This window comes from Pholis gunnellus, assembly GCF_910591455.1.
Source record: "Pholis gunnellus genome assembly, chromosome: 1".
In the NCBI taxonomy this organism is placed as follows: domain Eukaryota; kingdom Metazoa; phylum Chordata; class Actinopteri; order Perciformes; family Pholidae; genus Pholis; species Pholis gunnellus.
Genome location: NC_136528.1, coordinates 5,157,395 through 5,181,398, shown reverse-complemented (window position 1 = coordinate 5,181,398; position 24,004 = coordinate 5,157,395). Strand labels below are relative to the sequence as shown.

At 45.0% G+C, this 24,004-nt stretch overlaps 2 protein-coding genes across 4 annotated transcripts; one reads left to right on the top strand and one right to left on the bottom strand.

Moving 5' to 3' along the window:
- Nucleotides 1-610: 610 nt before the first annotated feature.
- Nucleotides 611-13,329, bottom strand: ulk3 (unc-51 like kinase 3). Of its 2 annotated transcripts, none has more exons than XM_079158091.1 (17): nt 13,214-13,329; nt 11,921-12,058; nt 11,509-11,649; nt 11,140-11,260; nt 10,721-10,816; nt 10,346-10,489; nt 9,904-9,986; nt 8,819-8,974; nt 8,571-8,676; nt 8,384-8,424; nt 8,108-8,210; nt 7,675-7,739; nt 7,256-7,334; nt 5,968-6,008; nt 3,947-3,994; nt 3,674-3,737; nt 611-1,782 (listed from the first exon to the last, which is right to left on the bottom strand). In XM_079158091.1, the coding sequence occupies exons 2-17, from the start codon at nt 12,017-12,019 to the stop codon at nt 1,766-1,768; spliced, it is 1,404 nt and encodes a 467-aa protein (XP_079014217.1). In that variant the 5' UTR covers nt 12,020-12,058; nt 13,214-13,329; the 3' UTR covers nt 611-1,765. The 2 variants fall into 2 exon arrangements, with proteins under 2 accessions (XP_079014217.1, XP_079014216.1); XM_079158090.1 differs by lacking the exon at nt 13,214-13,329 and adding an exon at nt 12,706-12,768.
- Nucleotides 13,251-23,178, top strand: tars3 (threonyl-tRNA synthetase 3; the record flags this gene model as incomplete). Of its 2 annotated transcripts, none has more annotated exons than XM_079158070.1 (19): nt 13,251-13,571; nt 13,845-13,937; nt 14,364-14,548; nt 14,734-14,857; nt 15,027-15,151; nt 15,421-15,538; nt 15,724-15,788; nt 15,909-15,987; nt 16,149-16,295; nt 17,774-17,872; nt 19,265-19,431; nt 19,532-19,694; nt 19,824-19,961; nt 20,834-20,911; nt 21,022-21,122; nt 21,615-21,719; nt 21,981-22,053; nt 22,176-22,290; nt 22,614-23,178. In XM_079158070.1, 19 exons carry the CDS (start codon nt 13,251-13,253, stop codon nt 22,760-22,762), a joined length of 2,445 nt encoding a protein of 814 aa, XP_079014196.1. In that variant the 3' UTR covers nt 22,763-23,178. The 2 variants fall into 2 exon arrangements, with proteins under 2 accessions (XP_079014196.1, XP_079014195.1); XM_079158069.1 differs by having other exon boundaries at nt 14,361-14,548.
- Between the last annotated feature and the right edge of the window lie 826 nt (nt 23,179-24,004).

Below are 24,004 nucleotides of genomic sequence, written 5' to 3'. Positions count from 1 at the left end.
CACAGGTTGAGAGGGACTAACCAGAACTAGTAAACTGATCTTTGTGGAGAAATTCATAGAGTGCACCTTTGAATTCAAACATTTGACTTTATGTTTTCTACTACTCTTACGCTTGGTGGCTCTAATCCAGTGTTCCTCCAGCTTTCTAAAATGGTTAACTTTCTTTGCTTTATTTCCACCCGAGGTTACTTTTCTTTTGTCTGGAATAAAGGGCAACCAGTAGTAAGAAGTACAACTGCCGTAGCGTTGTAAAAGCAGCTAGAGCTATCATGAATGATAGAGGAGACGAGCGCAATTAAAGATAATGTACTTGTAACGACTTCTGTGTGTAATTTCCACAGTTCTTCGAGATCTGGGAATTCTTCAAAATCAGTTTCCACAGTTTTGCAGAACCTCCACATGAATCATATAATTATCAAATGTCCCTACTTGGCCTGCCTTCCTCCCTCCTTCTCCCCCCCTGTGGACACGAGCCAGCTGTTCCTGCATTGCTGCCTTCCAGATGATGACGGTGGCGAGGGACCAGCGGCGCTGCTCCCACGGCGGCACATAACTCTTTCCAAAGGCTCTGAAAGACGAGCCTCGACAAAAAGACGTTGCAGACTACAGAGAGGCTTCGGAGGTTTTATTTTCCCACTGAATTTCTCATTTAATAAATACATACGATATAAAATCACAGCTGTGTCAACACGCAAATAAAAAACAACAACAACACAGTGGTGTGGAAAATCTCGGCAGCAGACACATTTAAACGTTTCTCCCTTTGACTCCCGTTCCCGCAGCCGCAAAGTAAAGCTCCCTTTTAGGTATTCATGCACTTTACTTTTCTGAAATCAAAACAGTGTGTGAGGACCTACAACAGCGACTGTTAAGCTTTTTTTCACAGAGGCCTAGTTATGAAGGCTTTGCAACCCTGCCGGATCCCTCGCATACCCGGCCAGTGCCAAACCTACGAAAAATGCAAGTCCAGTGTAAATAAGGCAGAGGCCGCACCTCTCCAGTTTTCCCCTCATAGTGGTGGAGAGGGCTCCATCAGCGGGGAGAGCATGGTGAGCCTGTGGTCCACCCACAGCAAAGGCAGTGGGGAAAGGAGGGCGAGGGAGTATGTGCATGTTTGCAGAGGCCTCCGTATAATATACTTAACATGACGGGTCCAGAACTTGACGCGATGCTTCTTCACGCCACAGCTCCCATTTGATTGCGTTTATCGCATTCACAGCGCGCCCCGCAAATACAGTTTTTTTTCCTCGTGCGACAATAAATGCAACAGCCTCTGTTTGACTCGTTTTACCATGACAGTGTGGCCATTGTCACACAAGCTGTCTGTCATTTACATATCAATGGCGTGTCAGGGGGAGGGATTCGAGGGCTAAGCGGTGCGACAACAACGTCGTGTAATGAGCAGGGAACCTCTTTCACATTCACCAGTGTGCAAATCCAAAACTCTAGAGCTACTTTCAGTATTTTAACAGCCAAACTTCTTTTCTTTTTTTTTTTCTTCCTTCGAAAAGTATAAACACAAGTTCTCAACCTGCCAAATTATCAACTTTCCAGCAACAACTGAAACATTGGGCACATTTGGCTGGCAACTGTAATATCCCACCCGGACAGCGTTGGGTGGTTAAGGTGAGGTGTGTTGCAGGTTTAGTTTGGCCCCGACAGAAACCTGGTCAGGTGGAGGCTCCGTGTCCAACATGAGCACCGACAGGCAGTCTGATGCTCCTCTTGGGCGTCCCAGCCCAGCTTCCCACGGTGGCCGTCCGGCTTACTGCAAACAGCAAGCTGAGAAAACACAAATGATTGATGTGTTAGGCTTCACTTTTCTTTTTTTTTTTCCCCAAGATTACTGCACATCATCAATTCTAAATGTACCACCATGGTTTGAATAATAAAGACGACTCTGTGGGTCAGTAACCACATCCGCCATCCACAAAATGACAACATAGACGTACATAAGAAGTGAAGTAGGTCACCATGTCGTCACCCATTGGTTTGTGGACTACTGTTTTGAAGCCTTTGGCTTTTTTTGACAGTTGCCATCTTGTTTCTTTGCAACCAGAAGTTACACGAGAGAGTGGTATAGCCGAACGCTTTTTAGGCTACCCAATTGTTACAATTTACTTTCATAAAATGAAAACACACCGTGAAAGGGTTAATGTAGTGAGACAAAAACGCCGCGGTAGCGACCTGTAGCCCCGCTCTAAAGCATACTCCGCTTTATGGTCTATTTGTCTCTAAACTGGACCATGACTTACTAAATGAACACCATGCTGTATTGAAGAAGACTTGAAACTAGAGATTGAGACCATAAACTCATGTTTACAATGTTTACTGAGGGAATAACACGAATGTCGCCCCCTGATGACCATTAGAAAGAATGCAAGGAATTTTAGCGTTGGCTTTACTGTACTTTTCACACCAAGAGATTTTTAAAATCTGTTTTTAACATTTTCATGTACAAAAGAAAGTGAATCCAAAACTAAACACTGTTAAATACCAGTAATTTGCAAATTGGAATTGGAATTCTAGCTTCACTGTGTATAATGTGAAAGGTTGGTATAAATTGACATTTTCTCTGTACCCTACTTCCTCTCATCTTCTACTGAAATCCCCAATTTCCTACATTTCCCATCGTACCAGTTGAACACATTTCACTCATCTTCATGATGATGATTTTACTAGCCATGGAAATATGCATGCTGGGGGGGTTGTGAGCAAAGAAAAAAAAGGTGCTGCTTGTTTGGCGGTCTTTAAGGTCACCAGACAGACTTGGGCGTTGCTGCGACCCTCTCTAGTACAGCTGCTGTTGGATCAGCGCCAGCTAGTATGGCTGACTGTGGTGTGGTTTTATTAAAACAACAGCAGAGGAATAAGGCGCCACGTTCTTCATGAAACTTGAGCGGCCTCTAGAGTCATTGGGGGCCCTTCCCCCCATCGCCATTCTTTTGTATTATTTTTTTTTAAATTCATAATTCCCCAGGAATTTCTTTCTGAGAACAGGATATTGTCAGGGCTTTAGGTATCCACTATCCATCCAGGAACTAAGACTCAGAGAATACTGGGAATTAGGCTGTGTATCAGTTCATTTAGTAAAATGTAACTTTTGTCAATGATACATTGCTTTTTATATAGTTTAGTAGTTTGCTTGTATAGTGTACAGACAGGGAAGTTCCAGTATATAAAATGTAACATTATTTAGATTTGTACTGAATGAACACTGATTCTTACAGTGTTTAAAACTCATTTGCATGCGAGTATGTGATAGGAATGAAGTGTACATGTGTGCTGTTGTTTCTGGTGTTTGCGTGTGTTAGGATAGGAACTCTTTGCTCGCAGCGAGTCTCACTTTCACGAGGCAGGATTTTACAAGAGGGCAGAGGACAGGAGGAGCCCAGGGCTGCCCTGACATGAAATCAAAGAGCCAGACAGTCCTGCGGAGCCGGCCAGCACAGCAAGAGAATGGCTCATATTTTACAAGTGGAAAAAAAAAGCTTTAATGAAAGGACATTTCATTGCAACTTTAGGGCGGCCATTCCTCACTTGACCCCCCCCACCACCACCACCACCTTTCCCGTACCAAACCTCCGTGTAGTCGTAGGCTACAGCAGGCTTCTCAAAAACACAGCTCTCGTGAGCAGAGGAGCGGTTCATGCAACGCTGCAGGGAAACTCACAGCTTCTGACGGAGTCCGCGAGATGTTCTCGGTCCAGACACGCGTCCCTCTGAGTCTCCTGCATCTGATAAACAAACACACACTTGTGATCACCCAAAACCAACAACCAAACACGGACATTGCATACAGATATGGGGACCAAAAGGTTTTCCTTCATTGAACGTTTGCATCAATGTTAAGTAAAAGAAATTGTAGTATCCAGAAAGGGGTCTTACTCTTACCCCTAATCTATTTTTGAATTCAAACCAATTGTGTCAAGGAATGCATGCTTACCTTGACATGCTTTTTGAGGTATTCAGCTCTGGTCATGAGGCTTTTAATCTGGTGAGACATAAAATTCCCGTAAATGTAATTACAATTTTCACTTCTTTTCTGCTGCATTCATTATTTTTTTGTGCATTGTCCTTGTTTAATAAAGACTAATCATTATAATTGACTTTCAGGGCCTCTGGTGTATAATATAATTAGAAGATAATTCTCTACAAAATAAAAAAAAGCATCTTTCAATTGAAAACATGTCATATGGCACACATGTGCGAGCAGCTTGAGGGTGCTCTTTACTGTGGTATTCAGTCCGCTGCTGATCATGAAGGTTCTTGGCTGCACCTCATACCTAGTTATATCACCACTATGTCGCAGTACGAAGCCGGCTCCCATAATGTCCATTTAAAAACACCAATCTGTTGCGGTAAATAACCATTCTGCCCACCGGTTTTTAGTATTCAGCCCTGACCTCCAACCTTATGTAGCCACAGAACTTTAAACCTTTAATCATCAAGTGCAATAAAATGTGGAGGAAATCTACGTGGCTCACGTACTGTTGCAGAGTTTTAAAGGTACCTATACTGAAACGCAGTCCACAGAACAGGAACTAACGTATCTGTTCTTTAGCCACGATGACCTTATATCAACAAATGACAATTTGGGTTATTAAGTTACAGCTTTGAAAAGCTAAAGAGTGCTCTACAGTAGATACGAACACACACGGAGGCCAGTCGTGGCAGCATGTGTGCTGCCTCTTCTGGGTTCTCACATACACACACACACACACAGACACACATACATACATACACACACACACGTGCTTTCCATTGAGTCCCCCACCCCCGCCACCCTAATGCTGTGTTAGATTATTGCGGCCGCATCTGAATTTACTTAAGACAAGCGCCCGTAAAACTTCAAATGGGGAGATCTATGAGGCCTCATTCAAAGCCCCATCACCCTTCTGGGGTTGGTTGGTGAAATACTGGTGTCTGTTGTTGGCTCAACAACAATGCACAAAACACAAGGGATTAGGAGCTTTAACGGCAGACAGGCACAAGTCCTTTGCATGTGTTTTTTTGTCTTTACTGGACCATCAAACTTTCGGCTTTGTATGTGGTCTACATAAAAAAAGTTTTCTATTAAAAGTTGACTCCTGTTACTAACTTTCATTTCATTAATTGATCAGAACACCAAAGACGTTTTTCTGTCCAAACAAAAACATGTTTTTGTAACGCTTATTGGATACACACACATCTATTTTCTTTCTCTTTGAAGTTACCTATGCATGTTCATTTCAATTAAGGACAGTGACAATCATTAACAAGTTAATTGTATAGTTTTGGCTCCTTGGCCAAACCCTAACCCTAAAGTCAATAAGGCGAACCTGTTCGGAAACAGTTGCTCATTACATATCAGATACATTCATCTGATGAACGTAACATTCGGGTGGTCACTCTTCCGTTTAGCTCTTCTTGGTTTCCACTAACTCCCGAGGTAAATATCGGACAGCTTAGCAGCACACGTGATACACCGCGTTCACCAGAGAGTCGCTAACATTGTCTAGATTGGTTGTGGGGCGGTTTCGCTCAAAACTGCTGCCTGCTGTGGCTGAAAACAACAATAATGAGGGCTGCAACCAAAACAGTAAAGTTGTGGTTGGTAAAAACCAAACCAATGAGCTGACAGATGTTATAAAACTCTCTCGACTTGGGGCGATAATTGTCTTGGTTGTCACTACGTTTGTCTCTTTTCACATACAAGTGGCCATGCGATCCATTGGGGATATAAAACCAATTCACTAAAGCTTTTAAGTGTTCAATTATAAAGTGGACAGTGATCTATGTGTGTGTGTGGAACAGTAATATAGATGATGGATTTGGCCTTTACCACAAACAAAACATGCACATGTGACAGCTGGAAAAGGCTCATGGGTCATGTGATGGCGCTGGGTGATCGGCCGAGAGGCTCGGGTGGAAGTGACGACTTAGTCCTTCTGAATCACGGGCGCTCGACCCGTAGGCCACACTCACCTCGCTGTGGAGCAGCTCCCTCCTGCGGCCCTGGGGCTCGGCTGGCTCGCAAAAAAGAGAGAAAATAAAGAGGACAGGGGGAAAAAAGACAGAGATGAATGAGGAGAGGAAGGGAGGAGAGAGTCCGCTAGCTAATCACCTTGTTTGTTCACGAAGAGGTCAACTACTAGATTGGATTTCGCTGGCGTGGAGACGGGGGGGTGGATTCTAAAGTAGGCCGGTGTTTTCACAGTCGGTCCCCGTGGAAGGGGAAGAAGGAAGGAGAGGGGAGGAGAACTCTCTGGTGGCAAGGCATGTTGGGAAGCTGCGCGACAAAGAGCTCTTAGCCAAACAAAGAGAAAACGTTTATTTTCTCCATGCATATTCCCGCTGCTCGGGATGGCAGGGGATTGGTTGGACCGGTATATTGCCGATTCCGCTGAGAAGACGAGGTTGCAGCATCCCACAGTCACCTCAAGTCAAATCTTTGCTTTTATGAATCCAAGAATCCTCTATAGTTTACGTTCATTAGCGAGATCAAATCTTTTATTTGTTTCCAGCGTGTGATAAAGAGAAAGAAACGAAGTGCGCTGTGTGAACGGAATGGGAAGCAGATGGCCCGGGCTCTCGTACCACACACGGGGGGTGCTGGCACCGGGTCTCATTTCGGCTCAAAGCCACATCTGGATCACTCTATCCCACCTCTCCCATTAGGCCGATCTTCCAGATGAGCTCACGAGCCCGGGCCTTATGGACGCCGGGCCACAGAGAGTCTCTTCTCTGGTGCGTCTGTCTGTCGCGCATTAAGTGGCCCCGTCTCTCTCCGAGTCCATTGCTCCAATCCGTCAGTTTGTCTTTGACACTTTCTAAATCACGTCGCAGTTAATTTCCGTCTCGCTGACATTTTCTTTTCCCTGAGTCTTATTATATTCCTCGCTGCTAAGCTCTCTCTGTTTCCAGTTCAGTATCTCTGTATCTTGACTCTCTCTCCAAGTTCTTTTTGTCTCTCTCTCTTTCAGCCCGTATCATTTTCCCTGTCCAGATACATCTTGGCTTGTGTCATTTCCTGGCTCTACCCTAACTAATTAATTTCTCTAGTGGTCATGTCTCTCAAGTCCGCTTCTCTAATAACACATATGGCCGCAATCACACATGGCCGCCTGAGGTCTGAGGTGATGTCTCTGAACGCAGACGTATCAGATTAGGACTTAAACCTTGGCTCCAGTGGAGCGTCTCTGTAGCCAACAGCAGTTAAGTACGATAATTGCGTAAAAACCATCTTGCATGGAAAGAAAAGGGGTTCATCTACCTGCTAGCGCCAACAGTAGCTCTCCTAAACACTGTTGGTACACATCCAGGGCCTCGAGATCATCCACCCCGCTCTCCTCCTATAACGGAAAATTGAAAATGAGGCAATGCACTCGGGCCACCCTGGTGCTGGCATGGATCCGCTATTTCAGTCTGTTAGCTTTGCAAAAATGAGTTTATCATTAGTGTTCACATTAAAAAACAGATGAAGGCCGTAAACGGCAGAGACACATAAAGGAGATGGTTTTGGTTCACCAATGATTTGGAAAGCGATCTCTGAAAGGGGATTGGTTTGTACCCTGCTGGATTGTTGTTTTTTTCTCTTGTATTACTTCTGCTTCACCCTGCCTTTGTGTGGCTCTCTATAGCAGTGGCATCACCCCCCCCCCCCCCCCCCCCCCCCTCCCCTCCCCTCCTAACCATAGCAATGGCAGCGGAGGCCACCTCCAGAGCAGCCAGCAGCCGTGGTTGGTCTCGAGACATTTCTGGAGTGAGTGGAGAAAACAGGAAATACTACTTTGAGTCTTGCTGTACGTCGATCAATGCATTCTGCAAGACAATATGCAACACTTTGTAATCGGCAGAATCCTCAGACTCCAGTATTGTGGACTAGAGATACTTAGATTTTTTGTTAAAGATTCCATAATCTTGATTTTCGGGAAAACATCTTAGCTAAGCAGCAGTTTAATTAAATTACTAAAATAGCATCATTTCAAGATGTACGGACTCACCGGAAAAATAGTTAAACATTAGGGGGAAAAATAACCAAAGTACAAAAACCCACACAGTGCATGACTCAGGTTGTCCTGTCATACAGTGGCCCCCGGCCTCTGCACTGAGATGGGCTCTTTACCTCGGAGGACATCCCTGGAGGTGCGGGCCTCCTCAAAGCTCAGCCTGTTGTCCGAGGCCAGCAGGGCCTTCAGCTCCTCGGCTCTGGACACATACTGGCGGACCTGCGGGAAGTCCTCTCACAACTTAATCATGTCAACCACACCATATGCTCTCCAGCCACACCGTATGGTCTTCAGAGAAGACAACTCATTCCAAGTGAAAGCCCACCAGAGTGTGAAAAAACATACATAGAGCGTGCTCCAAATGTGAATGCGGGGAGTGTTTTCAGGCCTACCTTCTGCCTGATGGCGTCTTTACGTTGTCGGTCCGTCTCGTCTGTAGGGAGGAGAGAAGAGATGTTTGGGTTTTACATTTAGCGCATTATGCTCTTGCCAGTTTACTGCGCTGGAACAAAAGGCGGTTGCATTGTTGAAGGGCTTAAGCCACGGACAGGATGTGAGAGTAGCTGTTGCTGTGCTTACAGTGAATGGAGGGCACAAAGTGCTCAAGGGCACTGCAGTAAAGAGACAGAGCGGCGGACCTCTCCCCCCCCTGGTCCTTCTGGACGGCCTGAAGGACCAGCTCTTTCTGAAAAGGAAGTAAAACAGGAAACTGGCATCAGCGGATGCAAAACAGGAAAACCCCCCCCCCCCCCCCATTGCTCATGCACGCCTGCAGGGTCAGGGTCACGCTCTCCCTCTCTCTCTCTCTCTCTCTCTCTCTCTCTCACCGCTTTCACTAGGCTCTCGGCGCTCGGCATGTGCTCCATGTCCACGAAAGGGTGGGCGAAGAACTCGGCGAAGGTGATCCGGGCATCTGGGTTTCTCTCCAGCAGCCGCAGCAGAAGGTCTCTGCAGTCCTTGGATACCTTGGCCCCGGGAGGGAGCTGATGGACAAAACATGACCTTATTATGCTGTGCGCCAGCCACAGGGGGGGAGGGGGGGGGGGGGGGGGGGGGGGGGGCACAGCAGATCGCTGCCAGAGACCTCCCGCCGCCACTTGTGAATCCCCTGGTAATGGGCCGTGTGCTAATGCCATCCCTTCAGCTCGATGTTTGACACGAGAATTCAAGTGTCCTTTAAGCCCTCCATCATTAGAAGTGCAGCTCTCCGACACCGTCACTATGGCGATTGACATTTGGTTTGGCAATTCAGCGCGGCAAATCAGGACGGAGACGCAACTATGACTCTTAATTGTCAGCGACCGGTTATTTTTCATGTCAAGATGTCAAACTCCTGAACAATTTAGCATTTTTAAACCATATTTATTACAGCTCTGTTTACACATCTATCATTAATTCAGACTTCTAGATGAAACATTTTGTCTCTTAGGCCCAGTTTACAAACATGAAAATGAATTTGAATCCCAGATTGTTTCTTTACATTCTAGATAGGAGACTGGAGTTGAGCAATGAGTCCTTGTTTCAGCTGAGCACCTTCTGAAGTGGAGTAAGGGGACAGTGTTGAAGTCTGCCATCTAGTGGTTTAATGCTGAACATTCACAAATACAGTGAAAAAAAAAAAAAAACTAAATAATTGAGGGGAAATGTGTTTTTATAAACATGTAAGCATTACAAATGTAATTAAAGATAAATCTGCTCAGAATAACTCAGAATAAGAAATAAGAAAGAAAACACTAACTATCCCTTTAATGTGCGTACCAGCTAGAGGCCCTACAGTCCAGTCAACCTTATACAGGCAACGATGATCTACTATTATAAAGGTTTTTTTTCTCCCCACATATATTTAAGCAGGATTGCTGACTGTTTCAAGCAATTCACTGATGAGAAACTCAACCAATGCTCAAACACTTACCTCGATGGGTTGGTTGCTCCGGATCTTCTCCACCAACTCGGCGTATGACCTTGATGCAAATGGTGCTCGCCCAAACAGTGCCTCTATATGAACACAAGCAATGTTGAGTAGACTATTCCAAAAGGATAATCTGGAAGCTGATGCACCTACTGTTGTAGTAATAATAATAATAATAATAAAAAACAGAGTTTACAGTTTATGATTAATGGCACAATTTTGTTTGTCCTCTCTCAAGCCTGCACGGCCCTTCAACTGATTTGCCTTATATTGTTTTGAATAAGAAGTGATGTTAGAAAAGATTACGGGGGACTCGCGCAACACCGTCGCACCCCATTCTGCGCACGCAGCACCACAAATGAAGATGATCTGAAGCAGTGTGTCATTCATGTTGAGGTTTATTACACATTTAAAAGAGATGAAAGGGTGAACACAAAGTACTCACCATAGAGAATGACCCCGACTGACCAGAGGTCCACCCTGGAGTCGTACTGGCGTCGGCACACCATCTCGGGAGCCATGTAAAGAGGAGAGCCTCTCAGGACACTCTGCTCATCCCATGGTGACATGTACTGGGCGAAACCGAAATCTGGGAACAAATGTGACGGGTATCAGTGGGTGCAAGCCCCTCCTAAAGCTGACGTGTTTATAATGCAAAACGCACACAAGTTTAAGTAGAGTTTACTAAGCTATTTATACACAAAAAGAAAGTTGACTTCCTGGCTCCGCAAGCAGAACAGCATGATAGTGTTCGATTCTCAATCCACTGCAAATCAATATGTGTTTACTTGATTGTTGGTGTGAGTGGACAGGAGATCACCTGCTAGTTTGAGGACGGAGCCGCTGAGCAGAATGTTCTGAGGTTTCAAGTCCAGGTGTGAGATGTTTCGCTCATGAAGAAACTGGAGGGCACAGGCTGTTTGTGCAGAGAGAGAGAGAGACACACACACACACACACACACACACACACACACACACACACACACACACACACACACACACACACACACACACACACACACACACACACACACACACACACACACACACACACACATCGAATAAGAATAAATTGAATGCTATTTCTAGAGTGAGTTACTATTTATTTCTTCAAACAATTTACACGCATACATGGCTTTTAAAACGCTGTAGATCAAAATGACTGGTACGCAAAGGCTCTGTTGACATGGAACCAAATCTGGTGTGGTGATTTTGTTAAAAAAAAAATGTCTGACTCACCAATCTGCTGCAGGAAGCGCCGGACCACCCTCTCTGGTATAATCCTGCGGCTGCGTATGAAGCAGGATAGATCTCCACCAGAGCACCACTCCAGGATCAGATAAATATTCTCAGCATCCCACTGATGAAAGAATGCATGTATGCTTGTTGAACACAGAAGTTGAAACCATCTCTACTGGGAGAGTGGTGGTTTCCTGCTGCGCCTTCGAATGACGTCACGGCCCTCCTAAATCAACATGTAGCTTGCGTGGATAGATGCACATCCTTTTTTAAATATGCAGGGACTAGTTTTAGTTGCTCTGAATGGACTTGGTTTTTTTATTACCTTGTACAAGCTGCAACACATCTAGAAGACACAAATGAGCTGACCTGAAAGTCTTTCAGCTGGACTATGTGAGGGTGGCTCATCGTCTTGAGGATTTCAATCTCTGTGAGCAGGTTTTCAGTAGACGCCCTGTTCAGAGTCTTCTTCCCAACCACCTTCACCGCCACCACCTCTCGACTGTCCCCCTGCAACGTCACAGATGGGAATGTATCTTCAGCTTTCACTTTTGTTTTTAACAACAACAACCACACTGGCCTTATAATATCAGTGTTGACAGTCAATGCAATAAGATTTCTCTGCAAGATCAATATGCTATTTATAACAAATAAATGGCCCGATCGTCACCACTTCTATGGTGAGGTCAAGGTCAGTGTAGTGATGCTTTAAAACAGTGAAGACAAAAAGTAAATTACTTGACTACTTTTTGACATATATGTGATGTTTCCCCTGACTCACCTTTCTGTAGGCCTTGTAGACTGTAGCATAGGTACCACTGCCCAGCCGCTCTGTGAGGATGAAGTCGGACAGTTTTGGAGGAGCAAAGCTGGAGGACATTCTGACGACAGCGACATCAAATTCCCCAATCAGTCTGGCCTGGAATGGAAGATCAATATGCTATTTACACCGAACGAACGGACTGTTCTTCACCCTTATACGGGGAGGTCAGAGGTCACGATCAGCTGCAGAATAGGGATAATAACCTTTGACCTACTGGGACAAAGAGGGGATGCTTTATAGGACATGGACCTGAACGTTTATCTGACACCATTCCAATTTCAATATAAGTTCATTAATAATTAATTAATAATCATTTCACCAATGTGCTTGTCAATCATTAACAGAGATAACTGTAGCGATAGTATTTTTTTCCGATGTAAGGAGCACCATTTATTCTGATGAACAAGTTCAAAGTTCACTGAATTGTTTTCCTGGTTACTGTCGCCTCACTTGTTCTGAATACACGCCGAATATGTGACAGGCGTGTTAAATGTCTTAAGCCGTATCCTGGAATACATGTGTCTTCCTAATGAGTAAGGAAACAGTAAAGAGCCAGTTTAGTGAACTGGATTTGTTGTGCACCGGTTTGGGAGCTAGCTAACGTAGCACTCTCGGTGCTGGCAACGAACAGTTAGCAAGCATGTAGCTGACGTTGTACAACGACTGCACAGTAGTAAAACCGTTCGCCAAAAATAATAGTGAAGTAGGTTTGTAAAACAGACATGCAAATAGCTGACACTTACCTGTAGGCTAACAGCTCCACATCACAAGAATGGGAAGTCAGTGTTTACATTGCTGTACTGCAGTGGTCAGCTGACATTAACATGTATTAGGAAATACGTTACTGCCTTCTAGCGTCGGCACTTCATTACTGCAAAATATCTTTCACTATTCAGCAGGTTTGAAAGATGTATCTTAAATAAAACAAACCACAAAAGCAGACCGCAAATATAACTACCTGGTGTAATAATGTAGTAATAATTCATAATTTTATCCAAATGTTTTGTCAAGCAGCTAGCGTTATATTTCTCCTTTCGTCCACAAAAGTGGTAATTGTCTTTTGCTTTAGTTAGATTTTTAAACTCATATTCGCATATATGTATATAAAGTATACATATATATATATATATATATATATGTGTGTGTGTATGTGTGTGTGTGTAGATATATATCACAATTTCTATGACAGGGGATACCCGTATAAACATACTATATATAACGTTAGCGGTTTTATTTTCAAAAAACCCTCACCGGAAGTGAGGGTGTCACTGTGGGTCGTCATTTAAAGATGGCGGAGTGCTTGGCCGCACGCTTGACCGCCCAGGAGGAGCAAATTCGGCTCCTCTCCAAGGAAATCTCCACCCTCCACGAAGGATTGTGCCGCGGCGTGGATGCCGTCGGTGTTGCCTCGTGGGTCTCCCCAGAGCTGGAGAGCCTGCGGACCGAGAACGAGAAGCTCCAGTACCGGCTGCTGCACCTCCGGAGGGGTCTGCAGGCGGAGCTGGAGCTGGAGGAGGCGCAGGGCAAGAAACGACAAGTGAAGTGTGGCAAAGCTCCGGAGAAAAACACCAGCAGTGAGCAGCAGACAAACAACCGAGCTGATAAAAAGGTATTAAATACTGTGACGGCGCATATTGTCCCAGTTTAAAATGTGTAATATGATGAGGGGGTGAGTAGTTGTAACGTCAGTGCTGCTCCTGCTGGGCCCCAGTCCAGAGAAGCCAAATGACAAACAACACCACCTCATTTCCAGAAATAGCTTCCCCACTCAATGCCACAGTGTGTGCCACGCTTTCAATACAGGCTGATGATGTGACTCAGACAGAAATAGTGATTAGAGCGTATTGTATGAGGACACTCACTGGTCTCTGTTTGTGGACAGGTGCGGGTCACGACCCCGGACACTAAACCAGGGGACAAGAACAAGAAGGAGAAAAAGCAGGATAAGGGACAAGGAAACGGAGCCGTGAAAGAGGTGAAGCACAGAAGGAACTCAACCTCTACTCCTTCAGTCCATCACCAAAAAACAAAGAATCTTTTCAAGGATTCAAGGATCTTTTTTAAAATGTGTTTATTATGCAACACAGGGATGCACAACAAAATTCAGATGTAACCAATTTGTAACACAACAAACGCAAAACAAAAACAGTAGTGCATGAAACTAACGGATGACGTCGCATCACTCCAATCCTGCCCGACATCCTCGCATTACTAATTCAACATGAGGAAAAACGTTGTCCATCAACTTCGAACTCTCACAGTTCTTGCCCTTCACAAAACACGAGTCGTGAAACATGATGGCTCTCGGGGACAAATCTCTGGTCATGCTTTTTAGTTTGTCCTGAGCGATCCGACGTCTTGGGTTTTGATTGTTGTCTGCAATATTTTTCCACTGTAGCAGAAGTCGTTGCCCGGGTACGTCGCAGAGCGCCTCAGCCTCTATGAGGAGCTGAAGAGGGAGAGCGACGCCCTGCTGGCAAAGAGAGCTGCGGACGGCAAGCCCGTCGCCGTGGAGCTGCCGGACGGACGTACGGTGGCGGGAAAAGCGTGGGTCACCACGCCGTACCAGTTGGCCTGTGACATCAGGTAGGTGGTGCTGAAACAGCTGGCCAGATCCACCGACTGCAGCATCAGTTAAATTGCCTGACACAAGCAGACGCCTCAGAGGGAGACTTGACTCTCCTGTTCCCCCCACGTGTGACTGCACCCCCATTGTTTGTTCTCAACTCATGACGCAGCATTTCTGAGGCCACCTTGTCTTGATCTTTCAGCCAGGGCCTGGCCGACAACGCGGTGATTTCCCGGGTGAACGGGGAGCTGTGGGACCTGGACAGACCCCTCGAGCAGGACTGCTCTCTTGAGATCTTGCGCTTTGACGACGAGGATGCTCAGGCTGTGAGTACATTTTGAGGTTTTAAAATGGATCCATGCATGCCTGGCGGCTACGGAGGGGAAACCTCGGAGATGCGTTCTGTTTTACAGCGGTATCTGTGATCAGTTGTACCTTTAAATGTCCCCTGTGTTAAAAATGTCCGACCCACAATGTACTCGTACTGTGTCCTAGGTGTATTGGCACTCCAGCGCTCACATCCTGGGGGAGGCAATGGAGCACTTTTATGGTGGATGTTTGTGTTACGGACCCCCCATTGAGAATGGCTTCTACTACGACATGTTCCTGGATGGACAGAAGTGAGCAAGTATTTTCACTATCACTGTTCCGACATGCATTCTGGTCTAAAAACATGTTATACATTCTTAATACGTCCAATCCTAATCATGAACGTCACTGCTTTTCAAACTAATTGACGGTTTTGCTCTGTTGAGACAAAAAAATGTTGTTTTCCTTGAAAACCACAATAAGCTGAAACACTGTCGAACAGCATTCGGTAGTTACAGACGCATCGGAGCAACACCGACTGTGAGCACTCGTATTAACCAAACCCGTGTGCTGTTTGCAGGGGGGTGTCCAGCACGGAGTTCGGGGACCTGGAGACTCTGTGTAAGGCCGTGGTGAAGGAAAAACAGCCCTTTGAGAGGCTGGAAATCAGCAAGCAGACCCTGTTGAAGATGTTCAAGGTGACCGAGCCGTTTCACAAACGAGGAGAAAATGTTCTCGAGCCATGAACTCGCATAGCGTGGTTTCTTCAGTCTCACACAGTCGTGTAATTATTATATGCATGTATGGAATTTGGTAAAAAAAATATCTATCTATGAAAGACAAGAAAATCTTCGAACTAACTCGAGATGTTTGCTTCTTTCAGTACAACAAGTTCAAGTGCCGCATTCTGAATGAGAAAGTCAGCACCCCCACCACTACAGTCTACAGGTACGTTGCTTATACCAAAGAAGAAGAAATATTCATTTGCTACTTTTTTTTTATTTTAATGCTTGAGTTCTATTTGGGTCTTGAAGTTGACGGTTGTGTCGTTTCCTGAATCCTGGTTAGATGTGGGCCCCTGATCGACTTGTGCAGAGGCCCCCATGTCAGGCATACCGGCAAGATCAAGGCCATGAAGGTCTACAAGGTATGTGGAAAGTCCTTCTCCCGGATAATGAATATTTTCAAATGTTGTCATTTCTTACTTTGACATTTTTGTCATTTTAACATTTCACAAAATTTGCTCCCAGAGTAGCTTTCCCAGTGTGTAGCTCCTCTATAATCATGTTAATATTTCTCTGCCGTCAGAACTCTTCCACCTACTGGGAGGGCCGCTCCGACATGGAGACTCTACAGAGGATCTATGGGATTTCCTTCCCCGACTCAAAGATGCTGAAGGAGTGGGAACGTTTTCAAGAGGAGGCCAAGAACCGAGACCATCGCAAGATTGGCAAAGTGAGTCACTGTAGGCAGTCCTGTTCAAACCAAACCCAGCTGGCCGAGGCCCTAAAACCGGAGCCTGAAACCCAGTACAAAGTGACATTTGGATTGGTAATTGTATGATATGATGGCTGACTCATCTCCTTTTTTGAGGGAGCTTTTTGCAGGAGTGTTTCCTCGTGAGAGTCTCTCTGTTTTTGTGGTTTTGTGTGGATGTGGTGAAACCCCGGAACGAACCCGGATCACAGTTTCCGGGCAAACAATATACAAACAAAATCCAACGGCACGCAGAGGTTAGGAAACGTTAAGTCATCCTTTTTTATTATTTTATCATTTTCTTTACAGTTTTGGACAGTTTTTATTCCAGTAAATCGCCTGTTGCTGCTTTGTACCAGCCGAGGGCGCTGTGTGTCTTCACATCACACACCGAGGACCGCCAGTGAGTCATCAGAGCACCCCAGCTGCTTCCCCAGCATGGGAGACGGCAGGCGGCAGCACCTTAGTCTGCACCGATAGCAACACATATTCCAATTATATTACCCCCCCGAGAATCCAACAGGAGGTGACAAAAGCGACATGTTGTTTTAAAGATGGTGCTCTGTGGCATGATCCCAAGGCCACTCTTAACTTTTGAGTAGTGCATCATGATGGCAGTATATTTTGAACATCCAGTTATATTAACCAATAGCATTGAAGGAAAAATAAATCGTGTTATGATCAATGATTGGATTAGCATGTTGTTCCTCACCGGTTTTGACATGAGAAGGCCTGGTGTAGATTACTTAAACGAGATTTCTATTAAAACCAGTTTTAGGTAAGTCGGTCCTACGTTGCCCTGGAAACCTCTCCTTCCAGACTAGCCCGGTCCTGGTCAGGTTGGTTTTCAGCATAACTGTGCGTTCCTTTACTATTTAGTATGCCGGGACAAAGGTCGAGTAGTAAGTCAGTTGCAGTAGGCCAAAAGTACCAGGTGTTCCAGTCAATCTGTCAGAGGACGGTTCCTCCGTACAGCTGTTTAAGATTTTCTGATAGTCTGTGATGGAGTTTTTTATTGGACATTTCAGTTACAAAAGCCTAATTGTAGTTTTTCTTCCAAATCAAAGTGAATTTGACAAAGCAGCGTCATAATTCTAGTATTTACGCTGTTGGATTGGTGCTGTAAATGGCTGATGTGATTTGTTTCTGCTGTAGCTGCAGACAGAGAGGTGAGGCGAGGGCCTGTGTGAACACAGACAACTTGCTGTTTTAAAAATGAATACAAGGAAGGTACATAAATGGGGGGGAAATGAATAAGACTACCAGGGCACACCAAACCCATCTCTCTCCGTTTTTCCTCCACTCTCGAGTCCACTGAGCTTGTGTTTTCTTTCCGGTCGCTGACAGACGGCCCCGCCGCGTGACGGTTGCAGAGCTCTCTACGGTGCTTCTTGCTATTTGTACCTGCAAGATAACAAGTGAAATGTGAAGTATTTTTTTCTTTATCTGCTTCGCAGGATCAGGAGCTGTTCTTCTTCCATGACCTCAGCCCTGGCAGTTGTTTCTTCATGCCACGCGGAGCCCACATCTACAACACACTCACGGAGTTCATCAGGGTAGGAGCGGTGCCTCCCTTACTCAGTACATTCAGCACATTAATGTGAATTTGCTTATATTCTCATTACTATAACCAAAATGAGCAAGTGCGGCTCAAGCGATGTGGATGAAGACTTTTGAGGTGAAGACTTTGATCGCCGTCTGCTGTTTTGTTGTGAATGCTTGTATGTGTCCCATCCTGTGGATGCTTGAGAGGTTTTGTGCCCCTCAACATGGAAGGCTGTGTTGTTTTTCGTGATCCTGAAAAACATTTCTTCTTTATTATAATTTGTTCTTTTTAAAAAAACGTCCTCAATGGATGTTCTGTCAAGATCACTGAAAACCAATGTATTTTATGAGCATTACAATGATGCTGAAAAAACACAAAGCCCCTTAAAACCTCTCTCAAGTGCACGAGGCCCGGGCTACGCTCTACATTTCCAGTGTACTTGTAGTGGCTGTCGGCTCATTGACATGCAGACCACGAACTTCTACAGAACATGCGATCACCAAGGAGCTCAATGATGTAATCAGTGACCTGAATATTTTAGTTCAGCTCAGTCAGTTCAAACTCTGCTCGGAGCCCGAGAGAAGCTCAATTAACACCTGAGCTTTTCACGGAGCTGAAGTCAGAAGTGTCGGAACCAGAAATGTCTCATTCGTCCGATTGGCCTCATGGGACGCTAAATTTGAAAGTGTTTTTTTTTTTTTTTTCTTCTTCTTTACTTTAAAGACAGGTTTCCATACGTAGTTAATTAGGTTGAACAGTGACTCGAGTGGGCAGAAGTTCTCCCTGATAAGAGCAGACGTGTCTGAAGTTTTAGTGTGACCGCACAGGAACTGGCCTCTGTGACGTCCCCGCGGAGATGTGTTGACATCTCGGAAGACACTAACGCGGCGGACGGAGCCAAGGAGACCTCGCATACATTGCACAGAAGCGGTGCAAGATCATTATCACGTCACTTCAGTTATCACTGTGTTGGGGAAAAAAAAATAAAAAATCTGCAATGCATTTCCCTCGACGACGTATTGCTCAAATGTTTTTGAGGACATGTCTAAATACTTGAGGGTGGCTTCTAATGACTGCAATGGAAGAGATGCAGTCACTTGTCACTTAGCGCATGACGTTGAAGTTTTGTATCTCTCTGGTGCTAAATTGTACTGGCATGCATGGTGTTTTTAAGCTCCTTCCTGATTTTAATTCACAGTTACACATATTTGCAGCTCAACGAGACATTAAACTGTTTTGCTTTATGAAAACAAACCCCACAGGATCTGATTTGCACTGCAGTCGCTCGGGGATTTGTGCCAGAAGTCATGATTTTAGCTCAGCTCTCAGTAGAGAACCTGTGCGTTTTTCAACTGGCCGGTCGAGCTCGTTTACGTGCTTTTGTTTTGTGTTTGTTTTCTAGGACGAGTACTGGAGGAGAGGCTTTCAGGAAGTAGCCTCCCCCAACATCTATAACAGCAAACTGTGGGAGACATCCGGCCACTGGCAACACTACAGCGAGAACATATTCTCCTTCCCCGTGGAAGACGACGTCTTCGCGCTCAAGCCCATGAACTGTCCCGGGCACTGGTAACTTCAGATCGCTCATCTCCCCAAAACGTAAATCAAACGGTGTTTAAAGTGTGTCTCATGTCATTTCGGTGCCTCGCTCTCTGGTCGTCCCCCGCAGTCTGATGTTCAGCCACAGGCCTCGCTCGTGGAGGGAGCTTCCCTTGAGGCTGGCAGATTTCGGGGTCCTCCACAGAAACGAGCTGTCTGGAACGCTGACCGGGCTGACCAGAGTGAGGCGTTTCCAGCAGGACGACGCTCACATTTTCTGCATGATGGACCAGGTGACCACAACAGTAGTCTTCAGCTTTCTTCAAGTTTTTTTTTTTATTTTTTAGGTCTTTGAACATGGGGAAAACAAGTTATGAGTAATTTTCCAAAATTCTGAGTCATGTTTTTGTTTCTTTCTACAGATCGGGTCAGAGATGAAGGGCTGCCTGGACTTCCTGCGCTGCGTCTATGATGTGTTCGGGTTCTCCTTCCAGCTTCACCTCTCCACTCGTCCGGAGAAGTATCTGGGCGACATCGCTGTGTGGAACCAGGCAGAGAAGGTAAAACCCGCAAAAGAAGAGAATACGCAGTAGAAGATGTGACTTTGCCTTCCGGGTGCGAGACACTGCTCTGGTGACACGCATATATGAAATGCAGGGACTTTGCCACTCCTTAGTGTTTAGCCTATAATAAGATGATTTGGCACAATACAAGAGTTGGTTCACTGCTCTGTTTGATCACAGGACGTTGTTTCAGCTAAACAGCTCCATTGTTCTCTTATTGACCATCAATCCAGGGGAATTTGAATTGAACAAATCTATTAAAAACGATTTCCTTTCATTTGGGTCAATCATTTTTAGCATCTAATCGTTTTTTAACAAATGGCTGACATGTTACGTAAGCACTTTATAAGTTAAGTTTTCCTTCGTGGGTTGAGAAGCTTCTCCTACTTCTGAAGATAAATATATTCTTTAAAAACCCTCTTGGATCAGCTGGAACATGCCTCATCTCAACACTTAAAACCGGGCTGATTATTGTGTCCACTTTTTAATAAAAACTACATTTATTGTTGGCCTATTTCTCCCACTCAATCTGCCCTGAACTTGGAATTGTTGAAAGGGCTGTTGGCAACACTCTGACCTCGGAGTTATCTGCTTATTTTCCGCTTGATCGAAACAGCCGGGGCCGACAAAACCGCTGCGTAACTCGAGGGGGCGCTTAGCGGGAGGAGAAAAGACGAGGCTCCGGTAGTAGTATCAGATCTGTGAGTCACTGTGAAGAGCCTCTCATCTCTGTAGGTTGTGTGTCTTCATTGGAAGACATCGCACTGTCGTAGATTGAATCACTTCTAATGCAAACGTAGAACAGGATTCGGCAGTGCAAAGCACAGACTGAACTCGTTAACGTGTTGACTGTGCATCGTGTTTGACAGCAACTGGAGAACAGCCTGAACGAGTTCGGGGAGCCGTGGAAACTCAACCCTGGAGACGGGGCTTTTTACGGACCCAAGGTCGGAACATTTCAAGATTTCTCCTGCCAAATGCCAAATCATATATATATATATTTTTTTAAATCCCAGAGGTCTTTAAAGTCCTGCATTACTTTCTGTGCCTTCGACAGATCGACATCAAGATCAAAGACGCAATTGGACGTTACCACCAGTGCGCGACCATTCAACTGGACTTCCAGCTGCCCGTCCGCTTCGACCTGACCTTTGTGGGGTGAGTCAGCTAATGAAAACATTGACACACTGCTGAGTCCGTGAGCTCTGCTGCACCAAGGGTTTATATGTTAATCCCCCCCCCCCCGAGTCAGATGGCTCAGCTTGTGCGCTGTGTTCCACGTAGTCGTGTTTTTATGAATATGAATTTGAAGCCACTGAGCAGGTGACGGGGTCGATTTATCCCCTGGATTTATAAAGCCGCACATCCTGTACAGCAATAGATGTTTAATAGTTTGTGCGTTAGTCCAATCAGCCCAGGATTACAGATGGAAAAGTGAAGAAGGCGGTAGATCAGTGGAAGGATGGATAGATATTGATACTTAAGTTGCAGACAGTCAGACTTAGCCAGGTGCAAATAAGAATTCATTTGAATTAAAGACGAATAATACAACAATAAACATGAAAGGCCAAGAATACGTCTAGTTTGCATTCATAGTGGCGCACTTCCCAGAAAGCCGTAATACTCTCCCTCTGATGCAATGTCTTACAGGAAGGATGGGGATGACAAAGCCCGACCAGTCATCATCCATCGCGCCATCTTGGGCTCCGTGGAGAGGATGATTGCCATTCTCACAGAGAACTACGCAGGCAAATGGTGAAGTGCCCTCTGGTCACGCTTTCATTTAATTAAAAAAGGAAACCAAAAAAATTGCTCACTGCTTTCAATTGTCTCAGTGATGTTTCACCGGATGCATCAGATGCCATTATATTATGAGATTTCTTTTTTTTACAATATCCTCCCTCCTTTCAGCATCCCCATACCATAAAGATTTCACCCAGTAGTTTTAAGAGAGAAATGTAGGTGGCAAAGCTCTTAACGCTAGTTTCATTAAAAGTCTGTCCGTCCTCCCAACAGGCCTCTCTGGCTCTCTCCCCGTCAGGTGATGTTAGTGCCCGTCAACCCGTCCTGTGAGGATTACGCCAAGAGGGTACGTCTTCCACCACCACCACCACATCTCAACCACATTCAAGTGCCACCACATGAGTGCAGACAATGATTATCTATAATAATGCTGAACCATAAAGGATTTTGTTTTGTCCACCCTTTCAGGTGTGTAAGCAGTTTACAGAAGCTGGTTTCATGGCAGACGCTGACCTTGACTCCGGCTGTCTTCTCAACAAGAAAATCCGTAACGCTCAGTTGGCCCAATACAACTTTATTCTTGGTGAGAACATTTACTGGCCTAGCTACATGTGGCTACAAATGAAAGGTTTTCAAAAAATAATCAACAGAAAGAACATGTGATTTGTATGAAATGAGCTAAAAAACCCTGCTATGGTGCTTCTTCACAGTGGAGTCGTTAGAATAACAATGAGTGCAAATAAAAGATTCTTAATTGGTTGTCTATAAAGCAAATGGACCTCCGAGCTGGCCGAACACCAGTTGTTGAATTCAGCGGCGCAAAGTGGGGAACGTGTTAGGGTAGCTGTGTCTCCGTGGCGTGACTTGGCCCATGTCGAGCTGTTGTCTCTGCTCGTGTCTTGGCAGTGGTCGGGGAGAAGGAGAAGATGACCGGCGGCGTCAACGTGCGCACGCGGGACAACAAAGTGCACGGAGAGCTGTCGGCGGCCGAGGTGCTGGCTCGCCTGACCCTGCTCAAACAATGCCGCTGTCCAAACGCAGAGGAGGAGTTCTGATCGAGACCAACAGGACAGACCGGACCCTCGCCTCGGAATACCTCAACTACAGTCTGATGAGCAGTAAAGGGACACGTGATGGCTCATGTAGAGCTGGTGCAGTGGAAGTGTAGAGCAGAAGTCACAGATGGAGAAGAAACTGGTGGAGCCGAATGTGATGAATGGTGCTTCGTAACACCTTTTAATGTGTGACGGGTAAAATTTAAAAAAAGGACACGTTTGTGTACGTGTTGTTAAATTATGTCTAAGTAAGGTCATCTGAAGGGAAGTTGCTGGATAATTTAAAGAAACGATGTGATCATAAATATTGAAGGTTATGTGAATTCTGCACTGATTTTTCACGAAGGTCTCTGTGTTGAATCGAGACACGCAACCGAGCTTGATTGGTTTACTCAATTAAAATAATTAACATGAAACTGAACGGGTGTTTTCTTTTATTTTTGAAGGCAGTAGTTTTCTGTGAAGTGCATTGGTTGTTGGTAGTTGTCAACAATGGAAATACCGGTACTAACGTTAATGGTGGCAACGATTTGTCCAACTGAGCAATACAGAGCCACGTGCTATATTATGACGAGATCGAATCAGGAGCATCTGTTCCCACGTCAGTGCGCTGGTGCGTACGACAGGACAGTAGTTTAGTGTCTTCTACAGAAGCCATACCTCACAAACACCGAATTAAATGTGACATCATTACAGGAGAAACTTTAATAACAGGTTAGCAGTTCATAATGAATGGATCAAAGGGTTTCTGTGGGTGGAAGGACGTTCTGCTTCTGCTGCTTACGCTGCGTTCAACAGTCATGGGAAATATGGAACACAAGGTCTTTTCCGTATATCTTTTGTGTCAGTCTTTTCCACATTACTTTAAAACAAGAGTTTTGGGGAGACACTAACATATTTTGTAACATGGATTTTGATGCCACCAACTGTGGTTATAGCTGTGGTGAACAATATAAAGCATAGCAATAAGTGGGGAAAGAATGTAATTAAAGATGGTAGTCGCAACAAGTTATAGTTGCAGTTATTATTCTGAAGATCACTGTAAAGATATTGAAGTTGATGTTTAATTTTGCTGGTAGGTCTAAACTCAAACCCATAGACTGTATATAAAAAAACACCAACAATTCACTTTGCATCAAGGCTATGTGAATGGGTGTAACAAAAGTATTACTGTTTGAACAATTGTTGTCCACTAAATACATCTGCCATGGAATCCTCTAAGCTTTAGCTAAGAGGTCAAAC

Bases quoted from the DNA above. Each gene is read 5' to 3' on its own strand.
- ulk3 (XM_079158091.1), bottom strand. From the start codon at position 12,019: ATGTCCTCCAGCTTTGCTCCTCCAAAACTGTCCGACTTCATCCTCACA. The intron at 11,650-11,920 runs GTGAGTCAGGGG...GTGACGTTGCAG, and splicing joins TCTACAAGGCCTACAGAAAG to GGGGACAGTCGAGAGGTGGT. The intron at 8,425-8,570 runs GTAAGCACAGCA...TCCTCCCTACAG, and splicing joins CTTTGTGCCCTCCATTCACT to ACGAGACGGACCGACAACGT.